The following is a 24,340-nucleotide window of genomic DNA, read 5'->3' as shown; positions in this document are numbered from 1 at the left end:
TTTTCTGCTTTCAACTAAGCTTTGAAACCCACAGACCTGTCACCAGCTTGGTCACTTATCTCGGAATCCTCTCTCTCTTACATAGATTTGGTCATCCCATGTTTCTTGGGGGGATCAGGAGGTGGTAGAGAGAGAGGATTCCGAGATAAGATGTATTAAGATGTGGACAAATCATAGCCTTATAAATATGAATAAATAACCTCTTCATGTTTGCTTGTTAGCATTTTTTCAACATCTGAGTAATCCTTTGAGCTATTTTATCAACTTTTGCAATATGCTATCTGAATTTCACTGTTCACCATCCACCATTACCTAGTTTGAAGTCTCTAACCTCATCAATTTCCTGAAGTCCAGCTATTAACATGATACAGTATGTAACCTTTTTAACCTGAAGTGCATTTTACAAATTAAATTGAAAACAATTACCTTTTGCCCAAAATGCCAATGTATTTACATCATCCTGCAGTATGTTTACATCACCATTATCGACTATTGTCCACTCCAGTTTTGCATCATCATCAGTGAACAAAGAATATCTCCACTTAAATCTTTCCCTATATCATTAATGTACAAATTTAAAAGTAGTGGCCTAGTACAAATCCTGAGGCACTTGACTAGTCACCCATGTCTTAGATTCAACTCCACCATATACTACTCTCTTGGTCTGTCTATCAGCCATCCCCTTATTCATGCTACCAGTTTTTTCATATCCATTACCATTTGCAGATGAGGACTAGAATGAATTGCCAGATGTAGTTCTGAGTGTTCTCACAGTGAACGAGTTTAAGGGAAGGTATGTTAGGTATTGTGTGAATAATGGTTTGTGCAGGCCTCCTGCAATTAGTATTCTCACTCCATGGAGATGCCTGTGCATTGGTACTACTATTAATACTACTACTAATAATTTAATGATGCATTACTCACAGATCTTTGTCTACGGCGGCCTACATTAGAGTCTGCAGAACGACTCCTTGGAGCTGGTCTAGATTTAGAAAGACCTCTTTCTTCTGACTAAAAGAGAAATAAAAAAACAGGCCAATGTTAAATTAATTACAAAAAAAGAAATTACTTTTGAAAAATCATGTTTGAATCATCATGTGGATTTACTGCTGAGAAGAGGGTTAGTTGGTTTCATCTTTTCTCAGTAATTAATTGGTATACTACAGTGAAGCACAGGAAAATATGTATTAAACATAAGTGTAGGCCCAAATCCAAACACAATGTTGAATTTAAATCTAAAATGATATTCATAATCTAGATGATATGGCGAGAAATGGACAGCTATATTTCTTTAACTGTCCATTTCTCATCCATAAAGAAGTTGTTGAGGTTATAGCCTTTCAGCTGTTTAGGGGCAGATATATATATATGCCACTATCTAGGGAAATGACCATGAGCAAGGTGGTTTCCCGTTGCCTTCCTTGCTGTACTATATCATATGACTGTACCCTGTGCGTTCATGGGGCTGGTTTGCCTGCTTCAGGGATGAAAAACCCCAGATAAACTGATGGAAAAAACCCTGCCATCCATGCCCAAGAGCGGCTAACTTTGCTATGGCTGAGGAAGATCCTTAAGCTCCTCATGTCGCCAACAGGAATCGAACTAGGGCACTCCTTCCCCTCTGCACTTTGCAACCATATGCGAAGTGCAAAGCTAACTGTGCGGACCATAAAGAAGTATGATACTGAAAATGCTCTTAATATATTTTCATTTAAACCATTATTACTACTATTATTTTCTCAGACATTTCCATCTTGGGAGATCTGTACTAACCATCATTCACAGAAAAGCTATCATATTTCTCTTTGAATTTATTTATTGAAAAGTACTCAAATCAGCCTCTGGCAACCAGTAGCTTCACATGCCCATTTCAGTTGGGTGTGCTGTTGTGTGGCTTATGCAACCCACACAACAAACTTCATGTCAAGTTGACTATACAATTGCATTTTTATCGATGTATGAAAGTTTTAAGAGTGCATAGTGCATCAGCACTCAACTTAATTGGTCCAATGCAACTAACTGTAGGAACTTGTATGTATGTAAGTAATGTATGACAGGTAATTTCAATTTTTCTTTGTTTGTCAATGAGAGTGTCTATTCTTTGTTTTCCAAACATCTTAAGATTTAAAAATGACTGAACATGTGAGTACGAGTGCTCATGTTTTTGCACTGCTGCAGCTAAATGATTAAGGTCTGCTTATTCCAAATGGACAAGGTCAAGAAAAATGTCTTGACCATACTGCACATCCAGTTAACCATTCTATTGTATTATATTGTGAAATAAAGAAGTGTCTCGTTTACTCAGATTTTGCAATTTTGTGCCTGCTCAGTAAATCTGGAAGAGGAGGACAAGGCTTACCTCCTTCGACTACAACCATCTAATCTGCAAAAGCTCTGGCAGAAAATGGGATATTCAGTAAATCATCAACACCGTTTCCATTGTAAATGTGTGCAAAAAAGCTAAATTATTTATAGAAAAGTATATATTAAAAACTTGTCTATATAGGTGTCTAAAACATGTCACTTCATGCATGCAAAAGAATTGAAACTCAGAAAACTAAAACAGCAACTCATAACAAATGACAACGTTCAATTGGATTGATTGACACAATGACCAATCACAGCCACTGATTTCTTGGTGCTGTTGTCTTAGTGCACACTCTTCCTCATCTTCTGAGCGGCTTAAAACCACTGGAATACTAAGAATTTGACATGCTGCACTATCTGCACATCCATTTAAAAGGCTCAAAGGTATCGTTATTTGTGACTGCACACCTGGGTTATTAATGTGAATGTGATGCAATGTTTACGTGTCGAAAAGTGTCCTCTTCATGAAGAATTAGTATATTGTGTTTAATTTTAGGAATTATGTGACGCCAGGAAACAATTATGGGAGTCTTTAACAGGAATAAATGCAAAAATATAATATCGGTGATTTTGCTATTCCACGGGTGTGCACCATACACCTATAGCACGTTCTGAATATATGCCCCTGCTGGTAATCAATTCACCACCCTCCATGGATAAAAATCTGATCCTTACACCCTTGTTAACCACACTCTTACACAATTTCCAGGAGTGACCCCTTGTTCTTTCCCTTACTACCACATACTGAAAAAATAAAAGTCTTCTGTGCCTTCTATAAAACTCCTTTATAATCTATAAACTTCCAATTAATCCTTATAGGGAGCATTCTATAGATTTGCCACAATCTTGGTCACTCACCCCTGGATCTTCTCCACAACTTTCCATCCCCAAGAAATCTTGGTTATCAAATCTTTGTGCAGTAGTAGTATGGCCTTATGAAACTCTTATAAAGAGAAATAACAACCTCCCATGTTTGCCAGGATGTTCTTCAACATCTATGTAATATGATGACCTATTTTGGCTAATTTTGCAATATGACTTCTAGACTTTAAGCTCCTGTCCATTTTGGACATTGTTGTATCATAGCCCTCAGTGACAAGTCATTGTGCTGTTATAATAGGCAGGTGTTGAAAGTTTATTTTTCATTGTCAGCTTATAATAAATTTAGTTTAATCCTTTATCCAAGTGTGTGCAAACAAAGTTTGTACCTGAAAGTATCTTCAGGACTGGGATAAGGTGGTACAACACCAGGCGACTCCTTGCAAAGGTGGAGCAAGCTACCAACACTACTATCTCAGTATCTCCCATAATGCAAAACACATTTCCTTGCGGATATGTATAATGTTATAATGTTATGCATTAAGGGAAAGGCCACTACCCAGACTAGTTTCGACCTTTATTGAGGTCTCTTCAGTGGGAGCCAGGCCCAAGTGGAGATACCAAGGTAGAAGCATTAGCAAGGTCATCTCCTCCTATAGGAGCTGCCAAACGGTGTGCCACCTTTTTATTAAATTACTCTGGATTTAGAGAAAGATGTTGAAAGCTTATTTTTCACTTGGTCAGACTATAATAAATTTAGTTTAATCCTTTATCCAAGTGTGTGCAAACAAAATTTGTGCCTGAAAGTATCTTCAGGACTGGGGTAAGGTGGTACAACACCGGGCGACTCCTTGCAAAGGTGAAGCAAGCTACTAACACTCCTATCTCAGTATCTCCCATAATGCAAAACACATCTCCTTGCGGATATGTATAATGTTATGCATTAAGGGAAGGGCCACTACCCAGACTAGTTTCAACCTTTATTGAGGTCTCTTCAGTGGGAGCCCACACTTGGATAAAGGATTAAACTAAATTTATTATAGTCTGACCAAGTGCAAAATAAACTTTCAACATCTTTCTCTAAATCCAGAGTAATTTAATAAAAAGGTGGCACACCGTTTGGCAGCTCCTATAGGAGGAGATGACCTTGCTAATGCTTCTGCCTTGGTATCTCCACTTGGGCCTGGCTCCCACTGAAGAGACCTCAATAAAGGTTGAAACTAGTCTGGGTAGTGGCCCCTCCCTTAATGCGTAACATTATACATATCTGCAAGGAGATGGGTTTTACATTATGGGAGATACTGAGATAGGAGTGTTGGTCGCTTGCTCCACCTTTGCAAGGAGTTGCCCAGTGTTGTACCACCTTACCCCAGTCCTGAAAGTATCTTCTACCACACTTGGATAAAGGATTAAAAAATTTATAATAGGCAGGTGTCTTGACTTAAGCCTCTGTGATGTAAAACTTAAAGCTGTCAATATCAGAGTGATTCTGGTGGATTCTGGAATCACTCTGATATTGACAGCTTATATCTTATAGACAGCTTATATCTGATATTGACAGCTTATATCCAAGCAGTGGATTCCAGAAAATGTTGTTTTATATCAGGTTGTCATGGCGTCGTAGTTGTGGCGGTTGTATGTGGCTCAGAACTGGTAGCCAATATGATGGAGTATCTTTATTGTTCAAGAAATGATACGCATTTTCTGATTCAGGACAGTATCAATTAATTTAAATTGTGCAATGTTCAGCTAGACAGCTCACCATATTCAGCAGTTGAGTAAACGAGGCCCAGAGCAGATGTCCTTAATGTTGGAGCACAAGCACTTCCCATGTTGTTCCAGCAAGTTTATGCCGTATGTTATTTCTAGTTTCTAAGTTTGGCAGCAATATTAGAGAGATGTCTATTAAAGGAGAGAGCTCTGTCTAGGGTAATGCCCAGATATTCTGGTTAAAATTGAGCGGTTGTATGTTCCCATTTAGTGGCACTCTTAAGATGTCATGTGCAATGCCATTGTTCAAATGGAAACAGCATGTTTCAGTCTTGGTAGTGCTTGGAATAAGATGCCACTTTTCAAAGAAGTGGTTTATCTCTTCTAGGTCACTAGTTAGTATGTACTCTATAGTGCAGATCTAGTGTTGGAATGTTAATATATGATAGACTGCTAATATATGGAATAGTGATTGAGTTTCTATATTGGATATTTTGGTTATGAAGAGAAAGATGATCTGAAAATAAAATTTTGTCAAAGTTTTTTTTTTTTTAATAACCATTGAGAATAAATAAATTTGAGAGAGTTTGGAGTTCCACCTTAAGTTTATCTTGATTTTTAAAACTGAACATGATTGATTCTTGAGTGCATGGAAGATGACTAGCTATTAGGAAGGACAGTGAGAGGATGAAGCATGAAGATTTTCATTCCAGATTTCTAAAAGTTTATTCCAGATCTCTTTCAATATCAGATTTAGATTTAATGATTTTTTTTCTTAAGATCGAGCTGCAGATATAGCCATGTGCAAAGCTAGAGTTGCTTGCTAACTGTTGACTGCTTCACTCGAGCCATTTGTACCTACAAAAAAAGTGCACTATTAGACTGCATCCTGATAAGACCATAGATGCCAACATGTGGGTATTGTAGCTGCATATCATTAACAAGATGAGAGAACTTTGAAACATTGTCATATACAGAAGTGTGCAGCATAATCTACTTTCTGCATTTTAAGTGTAGGAAATTCATTATTTGTTCATTTATTCATTATTTTTCATTTGGTCAATAACTATTTGTTCTTTCCTACTATCAGAATATATCTGAATACTGAGATTTTAAAATGTTCTTTCCTTTTCAGCTCTGTATTCCATGATAGTACAAGTGTCTTCTGAGTTTTCATATCCATTATTTCTGGCCACTTTAAAGTTGGGATCACCTACCATCAATCTCACCAAGTGGAGAAAGTATTCACATTTGAATTCATGTATAATAATATAATTTACTGTGTGAATATAAAATTCGCGTGTGTTGCCGCATTCAATTTTTAGTATAAATCAGGGGTGCCCACAACGTGGCTCAAGAGCCTCGTGTCCACTTGTTACGTGGCTCTTCATGCTCTAACAGAAAAAAATAAACTAAAAGAGAAAAGGAGACAACAAAAAAGAGAAACAAAATAAAAAAAAAGGAGAGAAGAGGGAGAGAAAAACAGGGATAATAAAAATTACTGCAATAAAAAAGTTTAATTAGAAACACATTAAACGAAGTTTACCTTGAACGATTAGAATAATTTTAAAGTCCAAACACAATAATTTTAGTTGCTTATTTACTAGTAGAGGCCTTCCTTCTATCTATTTTCTTGATCAATGTAAGCTTCTTAAAATTAGGTGTGTAATTACTCAAAGCAGTTCTTACAAGCTCATTCAAATGTTCATAATTTAAAACTGATCTATATTGAGATTTAAAAAATTGTAAGTAACATGTTGTGGTGGGCAGCCATAGCTTCTGCATCCCCCACTTGTCCACCACTCACCTCGCCATACGCACACTGACTGACTCCAGTACCATCACAATGGTCAAAGGTTGTGGCTCTTCTAAGTCTTCCCAGAATTATTTTGGCTCCAAAAGGACACGTAGTCGGCCACCCCTGGTATATATCAACCTCCCCCCTCCTCCTTTAATTCATATGACCCTGATGGAATCCGTAACATTTATCATGCCCTGAAGACATCCAGCACAGAGCATTCACCAAATGCTTCTTTGGACGGGTGAAGAGAAAATGCACTGTATTCACTCTCCATGCAAAAAAAAAAAAATTAACTTCCTTTCTCCTTTTGACTCTTATAGAGCTTTTAGGGAGAATGTCCTATTCTCTAGCTGCTCATTTCCCTATGGAATATTTCTGTAATTTTCTGTAATATTCAGCTGACATGTTCCTGTGATCAACTTATGTCTCAATCATATTACATTTATATTCCCAACTGTGCAGAGCACATTTTCTCAATCTGTCCTCATGCTCAACATTTTAAAGACACTTTTAGTTATTGTTTCTGTACTCCCATTAATGTCTTATTATCACCCACTTATCTAGATGACCAACTCTATGCAGACATGTATCTCACACATATCCTGGTAGCTTATGCTAACAGTTTTAGTAATTAGTTTTCATTTCCTTGACTGGACATATATCTTTCCACTCAACAGTAATCTACCCTGATTATACTGCCACTCTCGCTCAAATGCAGACTATCTCTAGCAAAATGGTCCTCTCCTATCCTCAAAATTTATCCCATATATATCCACATACTGAAGCTCTCTATACATCTTCGCTATAACTTTAAACTCTCACACTCTTGCTACACTACCTCTAACAACATTCTAAAACAGAATGTTTACCTCATTAACACTTTCTCACAAATCAATCATCCAGTTTGAATATACTTTTGACATTGTATAGAGATTCCAACATGGAGTCTCTATAGAATGTTATACTACTTTCCACACTTCTAAAATCATTCTTCTGCTCTTTAATTTCACATTCCATAATATTTTACCTGGCTCAGAGTCAACAGGATTATTAAAGTCAGAATAAATATTACAAACCATTCATTTGGGCTTACTCTTTACAAAAATAGCTTTTTAAAATACGAATTTCTTTAAAATTTAGTCATGTTAATTCCAATTTTAAAAATTCTTTAGTTTGAAAACGTTTTATTCCAAGCCTAATGAAAAAAGTATTAAACTAAGTTTACTGGATGATCAGCAATAGAAATTATTTAAATACCAATTGCTTATGGAAATACTTGGCCTCTTTTTCTTACCACATAAATAAAAGGCCAAGACATTTTGAATAAATTGCTAACAGATTTTGATTAGCTCCAAATTTAATTATGAACTTAATGCCGGTACTACTACGAAAATGCTAGCAGCTACAATTCATTAAAACAAAATGGAATAAAACGTATGAGCTGCATATCATTTCGTATCATCAAGTGCAAACGTCAAACGTAATGAAAACATGGTCTTGCATATTTAATAAGAAATGACATAAAACTTATGCAATATATGCAGTGATTTAACACACAATTAATTCGATGTATGTAATTTGTGAAATATTGCGTCACTAAACGTAAAGTATTGTCCTTTACCAGTGAATAATAAGCACCACATGAACAACTTCCAGAGATGGGGGAAGGGAGGGCGATTGACAAATATGTATTATATTATTAACACTAATACTACTAATAATAATACAATTTTAATTCGTGTTATATATATATATATATATATATATATATATACACACACATATATGTACATATCCTATCTGTCCTTCTCATCCGTCATAAGGACGGATTAAATCCCCTCCTAATGAAGGGTTACTGGCATATTAATGTAGCCGGTTCGCCACTCCTCTGCTGTATCCCCCCCCAGGGCGATTCATGACTGTAATCAGTGTGTGTTCACGGGGACGGTTTGCCTGCTTGCGTGGACAGCAGGGTTTTCCCTCCCCAGTTTATCTGGGGAGGGAAAACCCCTGCTAAGCTAACCGCAAGGACAATATATATATATATATATATATATATATATATATATATATATATATATATATATATATATATATATATATATATATATATAACCACATAATTTAAATAAAAATAAAAAAGCACCACATAATTTGATTATATATAATATATATAATTAAATTATGAAATATTCGTTTTTCTTCTGATTTCTAGCAGAATAGTGATATCTCTGCCTCTAGATCATAGGTTCCCAAAGTGGGCGGTACTACCGCTCCCCAGTGGGCGCTGAAGCCTTCTACTATAGCATAGTAGAATCAGAAGCATTTGGGGGCGTTCAGGCGATCTAAGGGTTGGTGGCTCTTTATAGAAGAAATTAATAATATATATTTAAAAATTAATTATTTTCGTGATTTTGCGATTAGATAATCATTTAAAATTTAAATGCATTTTAATTCATCTTATGCCCGTCTTACACGATCAATTTTTTTTATCAATTTTCTATTTCAATTATTTAATCATTTGAAAATTTACCATGTCAGATAAAAATAGATGTCAATTTTCTATGTCAATGAGAAAATAGTGCATGTATATGTGTGTGTATAATAGGTTATGTTTACAGTAGCAAATATATTCGTTATATTTCATTTCAAAATATATATATAATATATAAAACCACTTTTCTAATTGATTTGTACAAAAAGAATTTTTGTACAAATCAATTAGAAAATTATATAAAACCCAATTTTATATAATTTATATAATGGGGGGCATTACACAATTTATGTCTTGCAAAGTGGGCTGTGGCCCGAAAAAGTTTGTGAACCTATGCTCTAGATCATAGGTTCACAAACTTTTTCAGGCCACCGCCCACTTTGCAAGACATAAATTTTGTAATGACCCCTCATTAGAACAGTTTATCGCGTTTTTACTCGTAATATTAGATTATATAAAATTGGCTTTATTTTTGTACAAATCAATTAGAAAAGTGGTTTTATATATTTTATATATATATTTTGAAATGAAATATAACGAATATATTTGCTACTGTAAACATAACCTATTATACACACATATATATACACTTTCTTTTCTAATTGATATCTATTTCTATCTGACATGGTAAATTTTCAAATGATTAAATAATTGAAACAGAAAATTGATAAAAAAAATTGATCGTATAAGACGGGCATAAGATGAATTAAAATGCAATATTTAAATTTTAAATGATTATCTAATCGCAAAATCACGAAAATAATTAATTTTTAAATATATATTATTAATTTCTTCTATAAAGAGCCACCGACCCCTAGACCGCCTGAACGCCCCCAAATGCTTCTGATCCCACTATAGCCCCCCCTAGAAGGCTTCAGTGCCCGCTGGGGGGCGGTACCGCCCACTTTGGGAACCTATGCTCTAGATTGATCACTGAACCCGAATCGGATTTATGATGTTCGGCTGGTTACGGACAAATTCATAGCCAGTCGAAAGCTAACAAGACCTATCAAGTAAATGAAAGTACCAAGGAACCAGCTCATCGAATCACTTGATTGCTGAAAAATACACTGACAAGCAGAGAAAAACAGGTTATTGTTCCTCTGTAATCGAGCCTTGATAAGACCCCGCCTAGACTACTGTGCCCAAATTTGGGCGCCATGGCTTCTTCTTGATGGGGAGAAGGTAGAGAGGATCCAGAGACGAGTGAACAAGATGAGAGCAGGTCTATGGAATGAACCTTATGAGAACAGGTTGAAGATCTGTGGGTTGCAGAAATTGGTGGATAGTCGGAAAAGGGGTGATATGATTGAGACATTCAAATTACTGAAGGGTTTCTATAAGATTAATTCAGAAGATATTTTTGAGAATAGGACTGGTGCTGGGAGGACTAGGAGCCATCCGTGGAAGCTGGGCAAAAGTGTGGTTAGCAAGGGTGTTAGAGCTAGGTTTTTTACTTGGAGAGTGGTGAATGAGTGGAATAAGCTGCCAGAGTCTGTTGTGGGTATCATGACTGTAAATGAGTTCAAGGCGAAGTATGATAAATACTGGGTGAATGTTGAATAATTATTCATGACATGATGTTAGGGCCTCCCTCGATGAGTCTAAAGACTCCTTGGAGTTGCTTGTACTACTACTACTAATAATAATCATAACCTTTTTTTTTTTTTAAAAAAATTAACAATGACATGGGCTAGGAAGTGCTCTGCATATCCCTAAAATTAATTACATATACTGCCGGATGGAAAAGGTACCCGTGTATCTTGTGGCAGGGTTTCTTGTGCTATGATAGTGTATCCCCCCCCTCCTACACACACAAAAAAATTACAGGATTCGATTCAGGTATTTTCTCGGCCAGTTCCCGAGTTAGTCGATCTTTGGCACAGGAAAATCGACTCCTTGTTACAAATAACGGTACAAGTGTTAACATCCTAAATTTTAATCTCGTAATTCTTAATTCCCCACCCTCCCCCAATTACTCTGAAATCATCGATAGCCATCGGCTTTCGTGATGGGTAAGGGTGCAGAACGACTTTTCACAATCTTTAAAAGCAAGTTATTATTATTATTATTATTATTATTATTATTATTATTATTATTATTATTATTATTACAAGGGCACCTCCATGAGTCCAAACACTCATCTCGGGAGACCCAATCTATCCGTACAATCTATCATACTTCTCCTTGAGCCCGTTAACAGACAAAGCACTCACAACTGACATTGACAACTCATTTCAGTCATTCGGAACTCACCAAGCAACAAATCTAGTCCTCATCGCTGCTAGCCACACCTTTATTAAACTTCCAGGGATTACCCCTTGTTCTGGTTCCTCTAGTCAAGTGGTGAAACATTTCCTCTTCATCAATCATATAAAACCATTTAAGAAACTTAAATGTTTCTATCGTATCGCCTCTTTTACCCTATCAACCAACTTCTGCAATCCACACACTCTCAACCTATCATCATAGCGAACATTTCACAGGCCACTCACCATTTTGATAGCTCACCTCTGAACCCTCCCTACAGCTTCCTCATCCCAAAGACATCCAGGGAACCAGACTTGAGCACAGTAATCCAGATGTGGGCATATCAAGGACTTACAAAGAGGAATAACAACTTCCTTATCTCTACATGTTAATGTGTTCTTCAACAGCAAAGCAATCTTATGGGCTACCTTAGAAACATTAGCAATGTGTCCTCTAAACTTTGAATCTCTCTACCACGATCCCTGAATCTGTAGTTTCATCTATTTCCTGGAATACAATGCCAACAACTGGCTATGCGTCACTTAACCAGTTCCATGTCAATCCCTATTTGTTCTAATTTGCATAACAGAGTTTCATGCGGTTTTCTGTCAAATGCCTCTGCAAAATCAACATGTAGACATTTTGTTTATCCAACTAAGTTGTTACTCTATTATAAAAAATTAGTGAATGACTAAGGCATGACAGACCTTCACCAAAAGCATGTTTATCCTCATACAGTATCATATTTTCATTTACCCGTTCTCGAATTCTTTTTTTTGACCAATTTTTCTACTACTGTTACCACCATGCCTTAGATACTGATTGGTCTATAATTTGCTACTGAAGTCTTAGAACCTCCCTTATGCAAGGAAATTATTTTGCACTCCCTTGGAAGGTTACCAGAGCTGAGACTTAAATTAAAGATTCTAGGCAGAGACATTGCTAGTTCCCTAGCACATTCTCGCAAAATCCTACCTGATATCTCATCTAATGCCGCAGCTGTATTTACATCGAGATTCTGAAATATCCTAAGAACATCCAATTCATCCACCTGTTCCCAAATCAGTGTCTATCACATATGTTAAAGCAGTAACTTCACTAGGATGATATAGCCTTGCAAAGTGGTCACTCAGTAACTCAACTATTTTATCTGTTTCTGTCTCCACCATTATCACTCATTAAGGTTAATCTTCCATAGTCATTCTTCCTCTTTCTTTCCGCATTACGAAAGCACTCTTTGTGATTTCCTTTGGCCCGCTTGGCTAGATTCTTCTCGTAATCTGATTTTGCCTTCCTTGCCATGCTGGTCACCTTGTTTGCCCGAGTCTTATTCTGTTCATGAATTTTCTGGTCACCTTTCTCTTATGTATCTATCCTCCACAACATTTTATTCTTCTGCAGTTCATGTTTAATGTTATTACTCATCCATCTAACTCATATTTGATTAACCCTCTGTACCTTAGGTATACAATTTAGTATTGCTTTATCTAGATGGCCCTTAACTACATTCCGTTCACTACTGATAACATTCTTATCCTGCTGTGTTTTATGCAACAGAATTAAGATTCTTCCTAAACTTGTCATAATCATCTTCCAAGTCAAGACCACATGGTCACTTTCGCAAATAGGAAATAAAGTCATAAATAAGGTTTTTGAGTGTCGGCCATTTTTCGTATATCGTAGATCCGTTCCTAAATCTACGATATTTTTTCCTAGTCTTGGGATTTTCTAGGACTATGAAATTTCTCTGATAAAAATAATTTTTAAAAATTTATGGATTATTTATGATGATTTTATAAAATCCATTAACGACTGCTAAATGAAAATGGCTGTGTAGCCTTGTGGGCATGGATTTTGCAGCCATAGCGTTATGACACCGAAGTTCAATTGCAGTCACCAGCTAAAGGAATTTTTTATAACCCCTTCTTTGACCAGTTCCTGCAGAGGCTGATGGGCTCAGGGGAAGGTATTCTACACAGTTAGCCAGTCAGAGATATCTTCCCCTACATTATCGCTAATTTTAAATGGCATCTAGGGAAGAGAAAACAAGTGTCAGCCATATATTGATCCCTAACGCAACATATTATTGCCTGAAACAGTGTGGGCGTTATCATCTATCTAAAAAGAGCAGAGCAGAGGTCAACAGCTACTACCTAATTAACGGGCTACAAACACAGTACCAGGATCAATATTAGATTAAACTTACAATCAAAAAAAAAAAAAAAATCAGCTAACGCCTTTTTATTCCCGTATATACGGGAGTAGGCGAGGCCATTTAGCCCTATCTAACTTTTGGAGACTGAGTGGGCAGTTCAATCTCCACTGGTACCCAATCAGAGACAGATGGCCCAAGGCTATCACTAATTAAGCGGTACGCAGTGAAGAGAGACGGCTCAAATGTGCCGCCATCTCGTGGTCTCTAACCCTAACACAATATATTTAATGTCTGAAATAATGTGAGTTCTACGGTCGATTTTCTTGAGTTTACAGGACGAAAAACCCGAGTTTCCGGGAGGAAAAACCTGCTTGCCCGTGCCAGAGATCGACTAACTCGGGAACCGGTCGAAAAAAGGCTTAGAAAAAGTTCCTCTAGTCGCCGACTAGACTCGAAACCAAGACTTCCTTCGTGCGGCCTAGCGCGATGGTGTGCAAACGCCACATCCACTGAGCTACACAGGCTCTAAACTTACAATCAAACTTTCAAAATTCATAATGTCTATAAGCCTTTTCTCTCTTAATGCAAGAGGATGTGCCTCTGCTCTACACAACAGAATAGTCCTTGACCAGGTACAAAAATATCATATAGACCTAATACTTCTGCAAGAAACAAACATCAACTCCTCAACCAATTTATCCAGAAGATGGGTAGAGTGGCCTTATGACTTACAGCACTCTGCAACCCAACAACATCATGGAGCTGGAGTTAGCCTAGGTGTGCATCAGAGATCTCCCTACAAACTAAAAGTGATTGCTGATGCTCACATAATAGCACCCAACCATAATACCTCGCATGTATTCAACATCTATATACCACAACAGGATGCTCTGGCATTACAAATCCTGGATTTCATTCAAAACCACCTTTCTAGTATAGACCAAGAACATATCATAATAGCTGGAGACTTTAATTGCACTCTTGACCAAGAAAAAGACAGACTTCAGTGTGGCGAACATCGTAGCCAATTAATAAACAAACTTCAAACACTGGTAAACGATAATGAACTCATCGACGTCTTTCGGCATCAACATCCTGATAAGAAATCCTACACATGGAGGTCAGCAATCACAGCGACAAATAGGCCACTCTACCAAGCACGACTGGACAGATATTACATTTCCAAACACACCTTGCCTCTAGTTAGAAACATCTCACACATCCCTTCCTACATTTCAGATCATTGCTTCGTCAAGCTGCAACTTTCAGTATCTTGGGAAGCATCCAAATCAGGAAGTGCCTATTGGATCTTCAACAATACTCTCCTGAAAGATCCAGCTTATATAACAAACACTCAGGCTTTAATAACCAACCTTACTCACTCGAAAGTGGATACTGAACCAATGAAAACATGGTGGCCCCACTTAAAATCACGAATAAAATCCTTTACGCAGATCTACAGTCACCAGAAAAATCAACAGAGGAACATTAGAATCCGGCAACTTGAAGAACAGCTCAAGTATCTCCCAGAAGAAAGCCCTGAACATCATTCTGCCTTCCAAGCCATGCAAAGTCAGACAGAATTATCGGCAAAAGGTGCCCTACTTAGATCGCGGCATACACAAATAAATCTTTCAGACGCCCCCACAAAATATTTTTTCTCTTTGGAAAAAAAATGCCAGGCAGTAAATTCCATCTCTGCTATCAGACTTCATGATGACAGCATCACAGAAGATCCTAGCAAAATCACCTCTGAAATCCTACAATGCTACAAGAATGCATACAGTACTACAGGAACATCCCATCATGCCATTCACGAAATACTGAAAGAAACAAAAAAAATCTCTGCAACAGATCGGAACAACTTAGAAAAGAAAATCACGCTAGATGAACTGAAAACCGCATGCACATCTTTGCCAAAGAACAAATCTCCTGGCCTTGATGGTCTCACGTCAGAGTTTTTCCAAGTCTTCTGGAATCAACTCGGACCACTTCTCCTCAAAACACTGCAAGAAGCCTACATCAATGGCCTCCCACAATCCGTCACGACCTCAGTAGCACGATTGATACCAAAGAAGGGAGACCACAAGGATATCAGAAACTGGCGTCCAATCTCCCTAATTAATACCGATTGCAAAATAATTTCCAAAGTTATAGCAAACCGAATAAAGCCAACACTGTCGAAGTTATTGGCCAACATCAAACGTACTCTGTCCCAGGAAGATCAATACATGATAACCTCCATTTAATAAGAGATCTCATCCACATCGCAAACAGCCAACATGAAGACCTAGCTCTCATCAGCCTTGCTCAGGAGAAGGCTTTCGACAGGGTAGAGCACGATTACCTTTATGAAGTTCTAAAGGCATTTGGGTATGGTCCTCTCATCATTGAAACAGTGCAATTGCTTTACAGAGATGCACACTTCTGCTTAAAAATCAACAACAGGCTCACTCGCACTTTGTCATACTCTCGAGGGATCAAGCAAGGATGTCCCCTCTCCGGTCAATTATATACACTGGCCATAGAACCCTTCTTAAAAAGAGTACACGACACCATCATCTCCAAACGAACCAGAATAATAGAGCCACATCAAAAAATTACCTTATCAGCATATGCCGATGACGTCACTGTAATAGTCCGAAATGAAGAAGAAATGACAGTAACCGAGGAAGCACGCAGACTATATGCACAAGCCTCAGGGGCCAAATTAAATTCTGCAAAAACCATGGGCTTGTGGTCAGGCAGATGGAAGTCTAGAAATGATTCTCCGATCGAATGTACCTGATCAAGCGAAGGACAAAGATACTTAGGTGTGCACCTTGGCAACACCAAAATATATAACACACTGAACTGGACACAGCTGCACAATCGTTTCAAATAGGTGCTAGGTAAATGGAACAGCGTTCGTTCCATGTCTTCACTTAGAGGAAGAGTACTAATAGTTAACCAGATGGCTGCGAGTATCTTATGGTATACCCTCAAAGTACTTACACCTCCTGAAGAATTTCTCCACCACATTCAAAAGGAAATCAAACGTTTCCTCTGGAACAAAACTCACTGGACAACATACCCTAAACTCTGCAAGCCACTCATCAAGGGAGGTCAAGGCCTGATTTCCCTTGAAAACAAGGTTAGATCTTTCAGGATAATCCTCCTCCTAAAAACACTTCGATGCAATCACACTTATGTGACCACCTTCGATTACATCAAGAAATCATCCACCAGAGGACTTACACTTTCCACAATCCTCAGAATGGGCAGTCCTGCACCATCTCCTCCTAAGCTACCTCTTTTTTACAAAGACGCTCTACAGCAATGGAAAAACACAGGACTTCATCACACACTCACAGGATCAACAGAATCAGCTGTACTTACAGAACCACTATTTGCGAACAAAACCATCACAAGTCTCACAACGGGCCAGCCTTTTCTTTTCCCTACATGGAACTGGGCAGGAATAAGAGTCATAGGAGACCTCCTAACCCACACCCTAAAGTGGAAAGCATTCACAAGCCTACCGATGAAGAACCCAAAAACTGAAAAGCAATATCAACAGCTGCAAGCCTCTATTATAAAAGCCTATCCAGATATCGCTACACCTCAGGAAATCCGTATTCCTTCTAGAAACTGCTCGGGGCCAATATTTCATCTTGTACAATCTGAAGCCTCATTTCCAATTCTTCCCTTCAACTACAAGAAAATATACCACTTCCTCATGTCAGTGTCCCCATCCTCGCCCTTCTTATACTCAGCCTTAACACTCTCATCTACAAGGCTGCATATACAACACACTTTTCAGTGGGACCTGCCATATAAATCAAAATGTGCCAAACCAGATTCCGATATACAGTGGAGACTATGGCACAACATCTTGCCAACTCCTTCTAAGCTCTACAAATTTCAGCTAAGAGAAACGGATCTGTGTCTATTCTGTGATGTTCCAGGTACCTTGGAACACAACATATCTGACCTGTCCCGCAAACAAAATGATAATCACCTATGCCCTGAATACTGCCTCGAGCACCTGTAACTATGCACACATCCAAGAAGACTACTGGAATTTAGTCCACACAGAAGAAAACAGACACAGAACATGCAATTTCCTCTTCATCTGCGCTAAGGCCGTCATCTACAGCGTCTACCTAAAACAGACAAGAAGTAACCAGCACCCATCCATCACTGAAACTGCACAAACCCTCATGTATATCCTCCGTCGGAAACTAAAAAGCAGGCTGATATTGGAAGTTGAGCACTTCAAAGAAACAAGAACTGTCGCGAAATTCATAGAGGCGTGGAATCCGACTGGTACCCTCTTCTGGATTGACGACGACAATGTGCTTTATCTGAAAGATAACTCAGACTGAAATTGAACTGTAAATTTTTAATTCATTTGTTGCATTCTGTATTGTACACCCGAAAGGAAAATGTTTTCTTTCTCTGAAATATATATATACTTAAAAACTTATAATATATAATATGTAAATAGTCCTTGTTACCTCTCGTGTAATGTTTATTTTAACAAGTTAAATAAAAAAAATATATCTATCTAGTTCGTGACGCGGAAGGGTGCAGACGTGTCCAAGGTCGCTCTTGCCTAAAGTTGTATTTTGTGCGGTCGAATAAGTCAATCTACTTCAAGATTTATACCTACATAATCGTAAGCACCTAATCTATCGCATTATAAAATTAGTTTTCTAAATTTGCGAAGCTAGGAAAAGTTATTTTAAAATTTAAAAATCTTCATTGTTCGTGTGCTTATTGTTACAACGGCATGTCTTCGAGTGCCGGGAATTTGTGATAGCTTGCGTTTCCCCTTATTCGCCTGAAGCAATGGCCAGTAAAAACCCCAGCATATCACCACCAACACGCCTGAGCTCAGCAGGAATCGGTCCAAGGTCGCGTGATTCCGATCAAGGAAAAGACGCCAGCCACAGCTCCCGAGAAGGAAAAGACATCAGTCTCAGCCCCCCGGACAACAACGGACAAAGGTCAGTACTCTCTCTCTTATGCCAACATTGTAGCTAATACCTCCGCGCGAATTAATACTACTGCAACAACCATCACTGCGCATACAAACGTTCAGCTAGCCAACCGCGTTTCCCGAGACAACGGAATTGTAATTTTCGCAATTGAAAATACCCCACTGGAAAAGTATCTAGACGCAGTAGCTCAACATGTTCCCCCAAAAAATATAACTCACATTTCAAGAGTTGCCGGAACCGTACAAATGTACTTTAACAATGCATCTTGGTCTGAGACATTAATTGAAAAGGGAATAGACATCGGAGCATGCCACGTGAATGTCTCACTAATCGCAATTGCTCCCACAAAAGTAACAGTGTCAAATGTTCCACCGGAAATAAGCCATCAAATGCTTCGCGGATTACTATCAAAATACGGCACAGTGACAGGTAAAATCCGCACGCTACGAGCCTCTACAACTAGGCCTGAATTCGCTCACATCAAGAGCTTTAGAAGACAGGCTCTAATGCACTTTGGCGACAATACAATCGGCTCCATACCCAAAATAATCAACACAGAAATAGACGGAGTACCCTACACCTTTTATATTACTGTTGCTGCTCAGTGCTTTTACTGCCACGAAGAAGGCCATGTAAGGAAGTTATGCCCGTATATACCCAGAAATGAGAAACCGGTCAACAATACTACCAACCCTAGCGGATCAGAGAATCAGAAGCAGCAAGCAGCCAACCCCAAAAAACAGAGCATCCCTAACAAACAGCAAAGATCTCAAGGAAACAGCTCTCAGTCGAGTACCGGGGAGACAAAATCAAGTGGTAGCACTAACGAAACCCACCTTTCGGAAGAACCTACACCAACATCGAGTAAAAGCAATCCTAGAGAAGAGGAAACAGAACACAGACAACTAACTAATGAAGAGGAGCAAGAAACAAAAACGGAAAAACAGCCAAAGACAAACCAGTGCAGCTGCAGCAGGGAACCTTTGCCTCCAAGCATTCTGGAACCCTCCCAACAGCCTGTAGAGGGGGATGAAGAGATCGAGCTTCTTGAGACCTCAGATGATGAAGAGGAAACTGGAAATGCAGGTCTTCCTCTCACTGAAGGCCCACTTACAAATGAGCAGCTTCAGAGCTTTCTTAAAAAGGTTCGAGGCTCTTCACAAAAACTGCTGACAGCCTATGACTACACCACTGACATCAGTGGCCTTATCACACAGCTGGAAGAATTAAGAACTATTCTGGCAGGAAAAAGAGGGAGAAAAACCACCAATCTCAGGAAAAGGATATACTACCTGATAAACGGGCTTGAATCCCAGCGGCAGCGTAACTATCCGTAAAGGAAGTGAAGATTACCGCACCAAATAAAACTAAACCATAAAATAATGAGCACCTCAGTAAATCTTCTCTCACTAAACGCTAGAGGATGTGCCACACCACTGCGAAACAGGCTGGTCCTGCAGCATATCGTTGCCCACCGGCCAGAAATAGTTATGCTGCAGGAAACTAACTTCCATTGCAACAGCAAAGCTTCATATCAACACTGGAAGAACTGGCCTTATACCATGCACCACTGTCCTGCCATACAACTTCATGGATCTGGAGTCAGCATTGGAATTCACCAAAACAGCGCTCTAAAAGTAGAAATAATCGATACCTTTCCTGTATGTGCAATATATGCACTCATTACAACTCAGACAGGGAAGAAAATATATATCATTAACATATACATCCCACAAAATGAACAGCTTGCAGTGCAGGTACTAGAATTTGTGCGAAACCACCTCAGCAAGGTGAATGACCACATCATACTTGCAGGGGATTTCAACTGCACTCTGGATCCTGCAATGGACAGACAGCAATGCCAAGAACATCGACACGCACTAGCTCAGCTTCTCCAGGATGTAATAAATGACTGCGAGCTGACTGACACCTCCAGACACTTGCACCTACATGAGAAAGTGTTCTCCTGGAGAGCCAAAGGTGGTCCTACCAGTGTCCTATACCAGGCACGGCTCGACAGATACTACACTTCGATGCACACAATACCCTACATCAGGAATGTCAATTACCATCCATCTCATGCATCAGACCATGATTCCATCCTTCTTAGCATTTGCATTCCTGGACACACCAGACACAAAGGAGGAGCATACTGGATTTTTTAACAACAGCCTACTAAAGGATACAGAATATCTCAGAACCTCCAAAATCTATATCGAAACTCTCATCAGAGATATACCTACTTCACAATCAATTTCCAAGTGGTGGTCACTTTATAAATCCAAAGTTAGGGTATTCACCCAAAAATATAGTCACAGAAGAAATTTGAATAAGCATTCAGTCCTTAAAAATTTGCAACAACAACAGCAATTGCATCATTCAGAATCTGAGGAATACCAATCCCTAGAAGTCACCATACGCTCACACCTAGAGCACTCTGCAAGAGGAGCACTAATAAGAGCACGACGCAAACATATTAACTTCGCAGATGCCCCCACTAAGTATTTCTTCTAACTAGAAAAACGCCAACAAGAGTGCACCACTATATCTGCTATTAAAACAGATAATGGAAACATCATAGAAAATCATGACGAAATCCTCTTACATACCTTGCAGTACTACAAAAATTTGTACCAAGCCAACTCAACATCTATGGAGGCCATGAATATAATTCTCTCCGATGTGAAAAGACTCTCACCAATAACAAGGAGTAACACAGAACTCCCCATCACGTTACACGATCTGAAAACAGCCTGCACCTCCTTACCTAAAGATAAATCTCCTGGCATAGACGGGCTCACCACTGAATTTTACCAGTCCTTCTGGGAACAGCTTGGACCTATCCTCTACAGAGTTTTTGTCGACGCGAATACCAATGGCTTCCCACTCAATATGACAACATCAGTTATTAAACTCATTCCAAAGAAAGGAGACGCGACGAAACTAGGAAACTGGAGACCCATCTCTATCACAAACACCGACTGCAAAATTATATCAAAAGCCATTGCCAACAAACTAAACCCGCTCTGAGCGAAATTATAAATAGGCATCAGAGCTATTCCATCCCTGGAAGATCAATCCACGAAAACTTACACCTCATAAGGGATCTCATAAGCATAGCGAATAACAACAGTAAAACAATGGGTCTTGTAACACTAGACCAAGAAAAAGCGTTCGACCGCGTTGAACACCTGTACCTCTTCAACTGCTTGAAAGCATTTGGCTTTGGTTCAGGCATCATTCACTCTATTAAGATGTTGTATGCCAAGGCACAGTTTTGCATGAAAATAAACAACAGGCTTACCATAACTGCACCATACAGCAGAGGTATTAAACAAGGCTGTCCACTCTCCGGTCCTCTTTACACAATTGCCATTGAACCCTTTTTGTGTAGACTCAGCATGCTGCTCAGGGCATGCCACCCTAAACTTCCCTACCAAACCATAACCCTGACAGCATATGCTGATGATGTTACAATCATAACCCGCAAAGAAGAGGACTTCCATAACATACAGATGGCATACCAACAATATCAGGCAGCCTCAGGAGCGAAACTAAACACACATAAAACCACAGGACTGTTGTGTGGCAAATGGAAAAACTGAACGGATTCCCCAATGTCTGGTACCTGGTCCACAGAGGGAAACAAATACCTGGGGATTTACCTCGGAAACACACCCTCTTATATGGATAAGAACTGGGAGGCACTGAACAAGCGTTTCAAGCAAGTACTAGGAAAGTGGGCAGCAATACGAGCCTCTGCCTCCACAAGAGGGAGAGCAATAATCGTTAACCAAATAGCCACCAGTGTCCTTTGGCATACACTAAAGATTCTTACGCCACCAGAGCAATTCATCAAACAAATAAAGTCAACCATATATCGATTCATATGGAACAAAACAAACTGGCTTTCATACTCCAAGCTATGTACTTCTCTCAAAGATGGAGGACAAAATTTGACCTCCATTGACAATAGGATAACAACGTTCCGCGCTCGATTTCTCCTGAATACCATACAACAGGAAATATCACACAAATACACCACTGAATATATTTTCACTTCTGCCACTAGAGGTCTCTCTCTCTCCACAACCTTAAGAATGACAACAGCTCAAGTGCCTGTAAATTTAACAAACTTCTACAAAGATGCCTTTCGACGATGGAAGAAGCTAAACCTCCAGCACACAGTGAAGACAGCATCCCCACCTGAAATCCTCATGGAACCCATCTTTCACAACACGACGGTAAGAAGCCCGATCACTCAGAAAGAGTTTTTCTTTCCTCCATGGAGCTGGCGAAGCGTGAGGATCTTGGAGGACATTCTTTCTCCAAGCCTCACCTGGCGCTTTCCAAATTCTCTCGAAAACCTGGAATATGGGAATCAGTCTGAGCAGATAGACACCGTAAAGGCCGCTTTTCAAGCCGCTATGCCTGATAGCATAACAGAAGAGGGGCTTAGCCCTCCCAACTCAGATCTGGCGCCTATCTTTCTGATAAAAACCAATAACTCATGGGAGAAACTTACACCCAGCAACACCAACAAGATCTACAGCACTCTAACACAACAGTCGAACCAAAGCACTTTATTGAAAAATCCTGCATCATCTGATCAAACACTATTTCAATGGGATCTACCATATCGCACAAGAGCCATCAAACCTGACGCAAATATTCAGTGGAGAATGTAGCACAATATATTACCCACTCCTACTATATTACGAAAATTTAACTCAAACGTCTCAGATAACTGCCTGTTCTGCTACCAATTAGGAACAGTCCGGCATATCTACTTGGAATGCCCAGTCAACACCCAATTAATCAGTTTGTCTCGGGAAACGGCAGCTCTCACCTATGGTAGTCTTCATACAGAAGAGAAATATTTCAATCTCGTCCATGCGGAGTCAAATAACCATTCATTCTGCAACTACCTTTTCATCACCGTGAAAGCGGTAATATACAACTTCTACTTCAGACATACAAGACCAGACAGCACAGCAACTTCACAGAGAGAGGCAACTGACCAACTCACTGGAGCCTTCCAACAAAAGGTGAGAAGTCGGATCCTACACGAGTATCACCACCACAGGCAAAACAACACCTTAGATCTTTTCCACCAAGACTGGAATCCACGGAATCAACTCCTGGCTGAGCAGGGCGACTGCATTATAATTCACTTTCCAGCATAGAAGTGACACCATTCCCCCCAGAAAGAAAGGGGAAAAAAGAAGGATTGTTGTGCTTAACAGTGCGAAAATTAATCAGCTGGCACTCTCATGTAAATAGACAATATTGTGCAATAGAAACTCCTATGTTCTTCCACTTTTATGATCTTATACAGTATCATGTTAGAATAACTCTTAATGGCTTTAATCTAAAAAAAAAAAAAAAATGTAATTTGTCTTTTAAGTGACTTCGATGTAACATACTTTAACAAGAATATGAGCATATTCTTGTTAAAGAATATGCTCTCTTTCCTTACCTCTCTGCCTGACTGCAGAGAACCCAAAACCGGTTAATCCTGTAAATAAGAGTGTTATGTTCACAATAAAAAAAAAAAAATATCTATCTATCTATCTATATATATATATATTATATATATATATATATATATCCTGTGGCTTTCTCTCTTTGAGAGGGTTGCAGCTGATTACTAGGGAGATTAGGGAGATAGTGATGCAAGATGGTTTCATATATATATATATATATATATATATATTTTTTTTTTTTTTTTTTTTTTTTCAAAATTATTCCAAATTCGA

At 38.8% G+C, this 24,340-nt stretch overlaps 1 protein-coding gene across 3 annotated transcripts in view; it reads right to left on the bottom strand.

Annotated features, from left to right (window-relative positions):
• The window catches only part of LOC150109181 (uncharacterized), a 648,231-nt gene that overhangs the window by 404,114 nt on the left and 219,777 nt on the right, over positions 1 to 24,340 (bottom strand). For all 3 annotated transcript variants that reach the window (XM_090406029.1, XM_090406020.1, XM_090406040.1), the window contains exon 4: positions 925 to 1,011. In XM_090406029.1, coding sequence (XP_090262155.1) covers positions 925 to 1,011 — 87 coding nt within the window. The remainder of the gene's footprint in view (positions 1 to 924; positions 1,012 to 24,340) is intronic.

The sequence above is a fragment of the Typopeltis vanoorti genome, chromosome 2 (genome assembly GCF_054136105.1).
Source record: "Typopeltis vanoorti isolate ZY-2024b chromosome 2, IOZ_Tvanoo_1.0, whole genome shotgun sequence".
In the NCBI taxonomy this organism is placed as follows: Eukaryota; Metazoa; Arthropoda; class Arachnida; order Uropygi; family Thelyphonidae; genus Typopeltis; species Typopeltis vanoorti.
This window is presented reverse-complemented; position numbering and strand designations above follow the sequence as displayed.